The sequence below is a fragment of the Eurypyga helias genome, unplaced genomic scaffold (assembly GCF_000690775.1).
Source record: "Eurypyga helias isolate BGI_N326 unplaced genomic scaffold, ASM69077v1 scaffold22954, whole genome shotgun sequence".
NCBI classification, from domain to species: Eukaryota; Metazoa; Chordata; class Aves; order Eurypygiformes; family Eurypygidae; genus Eurypyga; species Eurypyga helias.
Window position 1 is genome coordinate 1 of NW_010247128.1, and position 12,971 is coordinate 12,971.

The 12,971-nt window shown below is 42.4% G+C and overlaps 1 protein-coding gene across 1 annotated transcript; it reads left to right on the forward strand.

The window, feature by feature from the left end:
* Nucleotides 1–44: 44 nt before the first annotated feature.
* LOC104508885 (alcohol dehydrogenase class-3-like) lies at nucleotides 45–10,538 on the forward strand (the record flags this gene model as incomplete). The annotated part of the gene is given in 10 exon segments (XM_010150645.1): nucleotides 45–82; nucleotides 84–95; nucleotides 2,745–2,846; nucleotides 3,801–3,942; nucleotides 4,546–4,633; nucleotides 5,393–5,612; nucleotides 6,182–6,442; nucleotides 7,193–7,328; nucleotides 8,233–8,371; nucleotides 10,243–10,538. Coding segments are annotated over 10 exon segments (1,163 nt in total), but the record flags the coding sequence as incomplete, so codon positions are not given.
* Nucleotides 10,539–12,971: the final 2,433 nt, after the last annotated feature.

Genomic DNA, 12,971 nt, shown 5'->3' on the forward strand with positions numbered 1-12,971 from the left:
CGGGGGCTGGCGTGGCGTCTCCTCGCTCCGTGCTGCGCGTACAGGGTGTGCGGCAGAAACCGGTGCCGCCGTCCACGCGTGGGGAGGCTCCCGGTGTGAGCGTTGGCACAAAACCGGCTGCGTTCCTCCCCGCCGGCTGTTCCTCCATCCGAGGGCTCAGACCATCGATGAGCCGTGGTGGCGGGAGAGGAAGGCCTCGAGCTGGCAGGGTTTCCTACGGGCTTGGAGGGAGGGGGGAACAGCTCGCTGTGCACAGGGCCGGGAGGGTGTTGGCTCCGCCGGCGCACGCTGGGTTGCCCCAAGGGGCTGTTGCCAGCCGAGGGGGGGGCTGGGGGAAACCTCAGTCCTTGAGGCTGGGCTCCCTCCACCGCGCCCGGCCCAGGCGTCCAAAACGGTCCAGGTGCTGAAGGCGGATGGTGCCTGTGGCTCCAAGCAACTCAGCGGTTGTGTTCCTGCGTAGGGAAAACGAACTATTTAAAAGCTGAGGGTTTATTTTCCCATTTGTTGGCTTCAAGATTGTCAGTAAAGCAGCAGGGGAAAGCTTTGAACAGGTCAGAACATGGGGCTCTTCTGACGGCCACTTTGACTAGTCCAGGGGCCTTTACGGCTCTATGAGCTGACTGCAGTATCAAAACCTCTTTAAAAGTTTCTGAATCAGAAACTGTTACTTCAAAATACGCTTCCAGATGTGTAATGTTAGTTTTAGGAAGAAGAGAATTTATCCTGTAAGGAGACTTTTCTCCCTTCCATAATCCTGCACTGAAGTAAGCTTGTGGAAATTCAGATTTTAGGAACACACAGCTTCCTGTGCGAGAACAAGGGACTTCATAAGGGGAGAGGATGAGGGATGGATTGAAAACCAGTAAATGATTTGCCAAATGATGGCTTCTCTTGCACTTTGTGCCTTGAATTTAGATTTTTCTGGCACGTTTGGCACATTTCGAGATTATCGCTGAATGCCCATACTGTGACTCCACAGTTAGTTACTATGTCACACCCTGGGCATTTTTATATTTGATAATAAAACGCAGGGCCAAGGGGAATTTACAGTTCTAGGTTAAGGGTGTTTCTGTGCAATCTGGGTCCCTACCAGCTACAGGAATGGGTACCTGTGTTCTGTTACAGGGCTTCAGGCCATCTAGGGTTGGCAGTATTTATTTAGCAAGTTTAAGCCAAGGTAAACGTCTGCAGTTCTGCTATTACAGGTACAGCAAGGGTGTTAACAGGGTCTGGAAAAGTCCAATACCATTTACTGTGCAACAAAAGTAATACAGAAAGTCATAAACCACCTGTTTTCTCCCGTTTGCGCAGGTGATGAATCAGACATGGCAAGTTCAACAAGTGATCTTGGTGCTGTTCATTCTTCCATGCAGTGAAATTCCAAAAAGGCGGGATGACTGTATGTCTGGTCTTGGGAATGTGCATTAATCCTTTTTCAGTGGTGCTACAGGCACACCACAGCTGCTTTGAACGCAGAGAATTTCATTTTCTTGTATCGGTTTACAGCGTGTGCGCGCTATGAAATGCTTCGTATTTTTCAACCTCAATGGCTTTACGCCTTCTTTGCATGGAAGAGCAGTGCAAGTCTTCTGGTATAAGTGAATTATTCCAAAGTACATGGATGCTGTTCAGGAGTAGATTGCAAAGGGATCTGTTCTAAAGCAGTCTAGTCTGGGACAGCGCTTTTTGTCAGGTTTTACGTAGGGAAGGTCATGAAATTGATTTCACAACTCATCTGCGTGTTGTGCAGGAAACGACTGCGCATCACATTCGCTGGAAGGCATTGTGTCTGTCAGGAAGCAAAATTCAGCTTGCTTGATACCCTCCCATTTTGTCCTGAAGGACAGACCCGGAGTCAGGCTTTGTAAAACTGACATCTAAGGGTATTCCAGCTGCTTGCCCCTGCAGCACCTGAAGCTGCTTTGGATTGTACAGCTGTAATGCCTGCTGATTTCCTCAGTCAGTTGTGCATATGTGCCTGTTGATAGGATTCGTTTACAGATCCACAAATCCTGCTCTTTCGTTCAGGCTCTGCACCACTGGGCTTGAAAAGCTTCCTGGGGCGTATAGGTGTGGTGGCAGAGCAGGATTTGTGTGCTGAGGGCAGGGAATGAAGACTTGCTAGCAGTTATTCATACAGGCTTTGCAGAGGTGTTAGTGCACAGTAACTTGCTGAAAATAGCCATATAGCAAAACCTCTGGTCCCTATGCATCGCTGTAGGGCTTTGCATGTCAGCTGCATGCACACGCATCTCCTTGCCAGCACTGTACTCAGAAGCCATCCTAAGGAAGAAGCAAGGACCCACACTCCACGTGGGTCTCATACCGTTAGTGACCTCCAGTTTGTTTTCTGAACTTTTTTAACTCTGAGCACCCTGTACTCAAGGAACACATCTTGAATGCCAGCCTCTTATTTTAAACCACTGCTTTTATTATGCCATCTTTCCACTCCTATTGCTCATTTCACTGCAGTATTTGAGTATCTCCTAAGTGCTCCCGGGTTAATTCTGTTTTTTGCTCAATAAGAGAATGACATCCAAGTTTCAGATCTTCGTTTACTCATTATTATTTAGCTTCCTGAAAGCAAACGTAGGGTGATTAGACCTTTGTGTTGAGATTATGAATTTCAGATCTGGGATTCTTTCCAAAAGCCAGTAGTGTTTCATTTTCTCACTTGGCTGAACAAGAATTATTTTAAATGAACCACACAATAGATGCCCTCTTTTTCCATTGTTGCCTTTTAGGTTATTAAATGCAAGGCTGCTGTTGCCTGGGAGCCAGGTAAACCTCTCTCTCTTGAGGAAGTGGAGGTTGCTCCACCAAAAGCTCATGAAGTTCGTATCAAGGTAATTAAATCAATTTTTAGCTGTATGCATTGCATTTTGGGAGACTTAAGTGTTAAAGCAGAATGGTTTGTTTACCAACAGATGAAATGTTGAATGGATGGCATCAGTTCATTAGTATCAGCTGGCTTTATAAAGAAGAGAATTATGGTATTTACATCTTCTGTTTACGAAAAACACTTTTCATTTCTACTGGTCTCACTTCACAGCCTGGTCTAAAGATCACGGCTAGTCTTGGGGATCAATTCCAGTTGTTACAGACTAAGCTCCCAGAAAACATCCGAGCTAGGAACACCTTTGATCTTGTTTGAGGAGCAGGAGCTTGTGGCCTCTTGCAGCTGTGCAACAGTCTGGCTTTCACTTCAGTTGGGCAGTAAGTGACTGGCTGCTGAGCTGTGATTCCCCATACCTAAGTTTCTGATTCCATCAGGACTTTCCAGTAGCCCATATCTGCCAAAAAGTGTACACAAAAAGTGTTAACACAGAAAGTGTTAAGGAGAAATTTATCTCTGTGGAATGGGTCTGTGCATACTGCGTAAGACTTAGGCTGGATTTATGCAGTACTGAGAGTTCTGTGTGGTCTCTGGTCATTTCAGCTTTGAGAGACTAACTTATTTCAAATCTGAGATGCCAGCCTACTTTAAGATGACCTGCCAGTACTGATTTCTAGCTTCAGGAAACCAGATGTCATCTTCTACCTATTTCAACGTCAGAATTTAGTTGATGGAAATGAGAAAAGATGTACTGTCATGACTTATCTTTTTCAAAGTACAGAAAAGGTGCCTTACCCTGGCACTCATTTTTCTTGCCAGGAATATGTTGGCCATATCAAAAATGCTGCCAGAATTGGCAAATTTGTCCCAGCAATTGTTCTGGATTTCTGACCAAAGGGGAATAATTAAATCTGTGCTACCATTCTGTTCTTCAAGGTGCCTCAGATTATGTATTTCTTCACAGATAGTTGCCACTGCTGTCTGTCACACTGATGCCTATACTCTGAGCGGTGCTGATCCCGAAGGATGTTTCCCTGTGATCTTGGGTCACGAAGGAGCAGGAATTGTAGAGAGTGTTGGGGAAGGAGTAACAAGAGTAGAGCCAGGTAAGAAAATACCTTACGAGTCTTCTGCCTTCCTTAGAAGTGTTCCTTTACTACAAGGTCAGCTGTCAAACTGGGCCACTAAAATGCTGTATTGCAGGAGGTGTTATACTGCCTTATTTTGGGGTGTATGTCTCTGTAGATTTCTCTTGCCTGTGAGATACAATACTAATCTATTCAGTGTGTTCTTGGTTTAATGCTTGGAAGATCCCAGCATACCAATTTCTCGCTTGAAATTGGATCAGTATAGTTAGAAGAGTTTTGTTTCAAATGGTAGCTGTTACCTGTTGGTGTAATTATAAAGGTCTTAAAAATGTTTAATCATGTTGTTCGCTGTTGATTGGGGGTGGTTTTGCTGTACAGTAACATTGCTATCAGTTCTAGAATGATGAACTTCTGACTGGCTGTCAGCTCAGACATGAGAGAAGTGTTTCATCTAGCACTCTTTATAAACAATGCTCCTGCATACCATACAGTTTTTAATACACAACGAAGGTTTTAAGTGAACACAAGCTCACGAAAAAGCTGTGAAAACTGAACCTCAGTTCTTTCCTAACGCCTTCCTTGACTTTATAACTAGCCACAGAGTATTTTTCTTTTCCTCAGGGGACACTGTTATCCCTCTGTACATCCCCCAGTGTGGAGAGTGCAAGTTCTGTAAGAATCCCAAAACAAATCTGTGCCAGAAGATAAGGTCTGTATGCTTTGTATTTTGACACACAGTACAGTAGTTGTTCAGTGTATACCTGTTGTAGTTATCAAAAGTAATTGACAGGAGTTGTTTGATGCATCATTTAATGACTTGGAAAGTATGTGTTATGTGCTACTTTCCATTCTTCCTTCAAATCTCTCTTCTTTTATGTCCCTAAATAAATCTGTTTCTGTTTTCATGTATGTGAAGGTGTAAACTGCTGGCTTGTGTCCACGGCTTTGAAAACACAAATGCTCTGACTCTATACTTGAGGGAAGCACTTCAAGGAATTTAGCTCTTGGGAGTCAACAACAAAGCTGTCAAGTGGTACAGAATTAGACAGAAAATTCTTTTTTTCCTTATCACCTGCTTCCCATCTAAATTTCCAGCTCCCATTCGGGAAAAAAATAAGTCTCCCAAATCCAGGCAAGAAACCCAGTGATGTAAGTGACAGGTGCTATTCAGGGGAAGTGCAGAGGAGGAGGTCGAGATGAGGGTGTGGTACCGTGGCACAAGCAGTTAGCACTGGTAGCTAACAAGGTCAGCATGTTGATAAACTAGTTCTTTCAGTGCTTCCATGGAGGAATTAACAGCATGAAGTTTTAGGAGTTTAGCATCTAATTTCTGTCAACTCTTGGGTTTATTGGACTGATTAAAAAATAACAGTGCAAGTTTGCAACTGCATCTCTATGCTACTCAACTGTCTGGTGAGAGTATTTACTGCTTCAGACTCTGACTGTACTTTCCTATCTTTGCCTTAAGAATTACTCAAGGGAAGGGACTCATGCCTGATGGCACCAGCAGATTCACCTGCAAAGGCAAGCAGATTTTCCACTTCATGGGGACTAGCACCTTCTCGGAGTACACTGTGGTGGCTGATATCTCAGTGGCCAAGATAGATGCTGCAGCACCCCTCGATAAAGTGTGCCTGCTGGGTTGCGGCATCTCTACTGGCTATGGGGCTGCTATTAACACTGCTAAGGTTTGTTGCTGTGTTTGCCTTTTCTCTGTAACTGTGTCTGAGTCAAAAGTACACAAGTAGCTCAGGGACTAGATTAGGACTGTAAACATGATGTACCAAATTTCTCTTTCTTCTTCCTCTTCAACTGATTAAGTTTAGCTAAGAATTTCTAACTTCTCCGTAAAGGCCAGATGAGGTTAGAATAACCTGATGCCCTTCAGAGGAAATCCAGGTACAAGATTCTGCATCCCTTTTGATACAAGCTCTATATAAATTACTTCTCCAATTCATCTTAATCTTGGTGTAAGACATTTTGATAGTTTGAAGCTCAGAGCAAGCAGATCCGATAGATGAGTGTGCATCCGTCTGGGCAGGTAATGGAAGTCGAGTCTTGGGGCAAGAAGAAAAGCTAAGTACCTAAAGAGCTTCGAAATGACATTTCTGTATAGTTTCCCTTATCTGGGTGATAACGGCTCATAGCCAAACATACTTGCTTCCATGTTTCCTTCATTACGGACTTCTTGTGTTTCCCACTGATGTGGAAGGATGAATTTTGTCTGTGTTGCTCATGGCTTTTTTCTTACTTGCAGGTGGAACCTGGCTCTGTGTGTGCCGTCTTTGGTTTAGGAGGAGTTGGGCTTGCAGTTATCATGGGCTGTAAAATAGCAGGAGCATCTCGGATAATTGGCATTGACCTTAACAAGGATAAGTATGCCAAAGCCAAAGAGTTTGGAGCCACTGAGTGCTTTAGCCCTCAAGACTTCAAGAAGCCTGTACAGGAGGTGCTGGTTGAGATGACCGATGGCGGTGTAGACTACTCATTTGAGTGCATCGGCAATGTTGGAGTCATGGTGAGTGTGTGACAGCAGTACGTAGAGGGAGGGGATAGCTAGCTGCCACTTAGTTGTTTAGCTAAAATGAACTGCTTTCTTGTTACAGCAAACATGCCGTACTAATAAGTGCTATGACTAAAAAGGCCCATTTACATCCAATCCTAATTATGTAATGAAAGCAGATGCTACTTCTTAGGTTAAAAGTGGCACTTATAATTTACAAACTTTTTACCTTCAAGGGAGTTGCTTGAAATCCCGAGTTTTCCTGTGCTGACAGTTGAAACAATGAACAAAACCCACATAAAATACATTGTACAATGAACAGTAAAATCTCAAGGACCCCCAGTACTTCCCTAATTCTTCAAATAATGAATTTAACCTTTGGAAATGTAGAAGCATTACTGAATGCAAGGCTAGCTTCTCAGGAATTACAACAGCATTCCTAACTGTCAGTAGCATGGTCTAAATTGTCTATGATTACAGTTTATTCCTATTCCCACTGGGTTCAGAGTGACTTCTCTGGAAGCCAGATGGGATATAAAAAGAGCAAAGTGAATCTTTTAACAGTATAAGGAGTCTGAACCAATGGAAAATTTAATATAATCTTCAGTGTATTTACTGTTCCTTAAATACTAATGGGGTGATTCATTAACTGGGGGAAAGGAAGTGCAACCTGTGCCAGTCTAGGCATCGTCAGCAATGATGTTTATTATTACTATACTACTTATATTTGTTATTAACACTGCTTTGTCCTATCCATCTGTGAAGAGGGCTGCCTTGGAAGCTTGCCACAAAGGCTGGGGAGTCAGTGTGATTGTTGGAGTAGCTGCTGCTGGTCAGGAGATCTCCACGCGGCCATTCCAGCTAGTAACTGGGCGGACATGGAAAGGGACTGCATTTGGAGGTAACTCTCTTTTTTGGTATGGGGACAGAAATAATTTACTATGGGTTAAAGCTGGGAAGAACACACTGCCTTGCTTTGCTTGTGCAAGAAATGTACTGCTGACAGGCTATTCATAAATGCTTGGTTGACTTTTAAGATAAAGACTTTTAAAATCTGATATTCCTCCAGACAGGCTACAGATGAACACATTGGTACGATCTCTCACGTATTTTGAAAAGGGAATGTAACTGTATGCTATTCAGTACTAAGGAAGTGGTATATAGAGGGATTGCTTTATCAAGTGAAGGATTGGTTCAGTATGATCCAGTGAAGGGACCTCGTCTATGGGGACATGGGAACTCCAACATATCTGTGTTGCTTAATCACTAAGCAGATTGTGGTGCTAATATGGAAGTGTGCTATACAGAGCTTTAAAATAAGACCCAACAAGTACTTGATACACATTTTCTGCTGTCGAACCAAAACCACATTGAGACTTTTACAGCAACTGATAACAGTAATTGCTGAAGTGCGTGGAAGTATCCAAACTTGATGTTATTATTACATCACCCTTTTTCCAAGTAATAGAGAACCTAGTTGGGCTATAAAGATACGTAGAGGGGCTGACAGAGATGCCTTGTGCATGCTGTCCTAGGGGAAGGCTGCTGTTACTTTGAATGCTGAAGTAAAAGTTCAGTGCACTTAGGTGTTTAGATAATGCGTGCTCTTGCCAGACCTAACTGTCCTCTTGCATTCCTTATGCACAGCCTGCCTAGAGCAGGAGGGACAAACACATCACTGAGCTCGGCTCTTTTTCATGTTGATCACGCAAATGCCCACGTAAGGGTTGTATTTTTTTCTTTCTCTCTGTTTTCCGAGGTGGGTGAAAAGGGGAAAACCCAAACATGGGCTTTCTGTCTTTCAGGCTGGAAGAGCGTAGACAGTGTACCGAAACTGGTGACTGACTATATGTCCAAGAAGATCAAGGTTGATGAATTTGTGACTCACACCCTGCCTTTTGACAAAATTAACGAGGCTTTTGAGCTGATGCATGCAGGAAAGAGGTAACGTTCAGAATACTGGAAGGTGTAGAAGACATTTTTTGATAAGACACTCAACAAAATCAGGTTCACTGCCCACTGGCATGTTTTGAACAGGGAGCTGACATATGCTGCACACGTTCATTCCGAGATAAACAAATACACTTTCCCTGAGCTTCCAGGCATGAGCCAAAACACAAGCAGAGAGTAAAAAGCAAGCAGCATTGTATAAGGGAAATGTACAAGTACGTAAAGCTGATAAAGGGCACATGTCAGTCTTAGGCTTCCAACATTGCTAAAACATTCATCCTCAGAAAGAAACGTAAAGAGTCTGAAAGAGATTTCACATTAATACATTTTTACAAGTCATTAATCTATTAGTCTATTTTACTTAATTAATATACTGAAATTACTATTTGTTTGGGATAGATTACCAGCACAGTCAGTCACTTGGAATGATCTTTTAATATGCTAAATTTTAAAATATTTTTCTCTAGTTTGAACTGGGGTAGAACATTCATATGATGAGTTTGTACTTCTCAACATACAGCAGATTCTGCTTTTATTACGATAAATGGCAGTTTGGACTGTCCACACTGCAGACTTAGGCCATAGTTGTATTAAACTCCCTAGTGAGACCCAACTCCACTGCCTATTGAAGTGACGCCACGTGCTGGTAAAACACATGCTGGATGTGTGACGAGCCTTGCTGCCCTTAGAGCAGTGTACTTGGCAAGTAGTGATCAACCTGCAAAAGCAGTGCAAAGTAGGGTACCCTTCTCAGAGGATTTATTGGGTGATCCTTATTATAAAGCCCTGTACAGACACAGGCATGGATGTGGATGTGCCTGAGGGGAAAATGGGCACTAGTATGGGGATACCATTTATCTGCAGGTTAAAATCTAACGCAGAAAAAGGATAAGGATTAGCTTGAGGTGTGCTAAAGCTTGTACTGCTGTGTCTTTTTAAAAGCAGGCCTCTTTTAAATGAGATTTTTAATATGATGCGCTGTAATTTGTTAGAAATTCAGAGACTCCTAATGAGCTTAGCTACCAGTGCCTCTAAAGAGTAGAAACCAGCTTATTTAGCAGACTAGGTCACGTACTTTTTAAGAACGTCTTTTTAATGAAGGGAAGAATCAGCAGGTGGACAAGAGCAAAACCTGGACAGATGTTGTAGTAAAAAAGGAAATCTTTTCCTGCATATTTGCACCAATCCAGGCAACTGTTTATCTGTATTTAGGTTCATCTGCAGATGGATAAATAGTTACCAGCATTATCTCAAGAAACCAGCACGATCTTTGTATCTGACCCCAATCTGTATTGATGTATTGCATATAACTTTCTGAAAAGTAGTAACTTTATCTGCTTCATCTCCTATATATTCATATTTTGGATAACTCAGTTAACAGTAACTGCATTTAGTAACTGCATTTGTACTTTTTACAGCTGGAAACACCCCATCTATGCAGATTTCATTCAGCAGTTGATCCCCTCTCCCAGTTACAAACTTGTGTATCATTTCAGTGCTTGATATCTACATCAGCATATCCTATGAAACTAATAATGAAAGTTACTTAAAATTCTCCAAGCAGCCACAGGAGGGAATGCCTGTAAATATTGATGCTCCTGATCAATATTCTTGGCTAGCTACTCAAAACTGACTCAAGTAATTTGAAAAAGCTGCTATTTTGAGTATATCTTATGGAGAAAGACTAAAAAACCATAAGTAACAAGCATTACTAACGTACACTTATGCCTATAGTGTTTATTAAAAACAACTTCATTCTTAGAAGAGACAGAAGTTCAGTACAAGTATGTCTCAGTAATGAAGGGGAGGAAATGGACTTACTGGTAACTTTTTTTCCCTCTTTCTTTCTCTTTTTCCATTTTAAGCATTCGAACTGTCCTAAAGCTTTAGTGTGAAACAGGGACCTTCCAGTTGGCCAGCAACATGGTAACTGTCCTTTTAGAATGGAAGTTCAGCTAGAAGGTGGAATAGAGCAAATGAAGACTCACTGGGACTAGGAAGACTGTATTATAGGGTGAGCATTCTGAAGAGTAAATAAAATACCCATAACCACTGAATAACGTTACACAATTAGCACTGGTTGTGGAACTTCTATTTCTGTACTTTTCCTTCAAATTTCATAATGCCTAACTCAATCTACTTAATAAAAACTTCTATCTAACCAGTGTTTGAATTATTGAGCATTGAGACTATGCCTATGATTGTCCTGTCTTACTGTTTTCTTCCAGTGATTTTACAGTATGCGTGTACATGAGAGAAAAAGAGCATTCTTCAGTCAATAGCAAATGAGGGAGATTCATGACACCAGGCGGTTTGCTATGCACAGCGGTGCTGAGAAGCAGCACTGATGGGCTGTAACTGCCTTGAGAGAGAGGCAAGGACTCCAACAGCTGCTGACCTTCTGAGGCTGTTCTAGGACTACAAAGGAGGCACCATCCAGCTCTACCTTGAAGGCAACTGTAGAGCAGAGTGTGGTTGGATGTATGACCCAAGCGTCCAGGTGTACCCATGTTCAATCGAAGTCCACATTCAGCCTTTCTTATCTGGCTCATTACAGTAGCTGTAGGCAGGCCTGCTGTAAAGCTGGTAGCATAAACTGCTCCGGTCACTTGCCCTAGTGGTGCCGTCCCAGAGTTCAGCAGCACAGGTTTGCCATTTCCTTAAACTTACTGGCAACTAAGGCAGCCTTTGCAGCCAACCCTGCAAAACCAGTGTGGGATTGTTACCTCTGTTTAGTCAGAAACGGGATCATGCCATTGAAGCGGGGAGTGTTACTATTAGAGCAACCATCTGCTCTCGAGGGGTGTAGACAAACAGTGGAGAGCATTTTGGGATAAAGGTTTCACCGTTCTGTGGGATTTTTGTTTGTTTGAGGAGGAGGAGTTAAGTCTTAATTTTGGACTTGCAGGCGTTTTTTTTCTTAACCACAACTAAGTCATCTGACTGGATAAAATGTCTTTGAATTGAAATGTGGAAGCAGTGCCACAGGTACCAAAAAAACCCCAGAGAGGAACAGCAGAAGACAGACTGCAGAGCAGAGGCAGAAAAGCTACCCAGTTAAAGAGAAGTTAGATACATAACAAGTCAGTGCTTTTCAGTGAACCAAAGACACTGCTTAAGAGAAAAGTTTCGTGTAGTAAGGGAGTCTGATCAAAACAACTGTTACAGAGAACGCTGAATGCAGTTACCTCACTACAAGAGATTCCCTCTCACCACTGAGGACTACCTTACCCCAAGACACTGCTGTACAACTGGCACAGTAACATCGTTTCCATCTGTCACTGGAAAGCTATTCCTGGAGTGTTCTGAGAACAGCTGAGGTAGATGTATTTCCAACTGCATTTCAGACACAGTAAACAAAGTTAACTCCTGTGAATGTCATAATAATTGAGTGTTGAGCATCTGGAAGAAATGAAAACTGAATTTGTACCTGAGAAGTGATTCACAGCAGTGAAGTGATTCTCAGTACCCTGTTGCTCCAGAAATGCTGGCTGAACATTACTCAGTAGAAAACCTTCTGTCAAGCTGTTCCAGCAAGAGTCCTCTATAACTACAACATGGTATCAACAGAATATTAGCTCAACATCTTAGCAAAACTCCCTCCCCACTGGATCAAACATTTAAAATATTTATACTGTAGCAGTTGTTCCTCTAGGCTGCACAGACTAAATCAAGATGGTACAAACACATCTACATTACACTATTACTTTAGAGAATCTGCATCTTACGAGTATTTGTGGAAAGCTGATCTTGTAATGCCAGGGTAAGTCAACAACAAAGACAGTTAGTGATACCAGAGGACTCAGGTCGAAGACTTTGAGCTTCTTCCCGGCCTGACGAATTATGCCCTAGCCATTATGTAGCAAAGTTTCCAGAGTGCTGTGTCCTGCAAAGCACTTGACTGAACAGAGCACGTTTGAAGTAGTGTCTTCAAAGTTGCTCAGCCAATAAATACACTCCAGCACAAGAGCTTGAAACCCATTCTTGGTGATGAGGGTACTGCACTGAACTGTATCGTCTTGACAACCGTAAAGAACATACTGGACAAAAAGTTACCACCAAATGACTGTACATGAATTGTGTAGGTACTGTGCCAGCTGTCAGGTAACAGATGCAGCTCGTCCCCACTCCTCATGCCGTTACTTTCACTCAACATTAGCTAGCAGAACTTCTCTCTTTAAATATTCACGTCAATTTGCAGAAACAGCATGAAGAGTTTCCACACTCTCACATGACAGTAAAAGGGAAAATACTTCAAGAGATTGTTTCAGAAACTGCAGGATTTTGGTTTTGCCAAAAGTTCATACAATTTCTAAAAATTTCATTAGAAAGCAGACTTAAGTTTTTCTGCCTTTTTTTGCCCCCACCCCCCCTTTTGTTTTAAATGGATAGCTACTTCTGTAAGAATGAAAAATAATTTCCCAAATCCAGTCAGTACAAGCCTAAAAAGCAAAGTGAGGGCTAGATAGATGAAAAAATAGCCTTTCACAATATTTTATTAAGTTTTGTTCTCCAGGCTGATGTGCTATCTCAAGCAGAAAGAACTGGTGTAGGTGCCGACTAAGCTTTCCACTTGTTTAAAAATGCTGTAGTA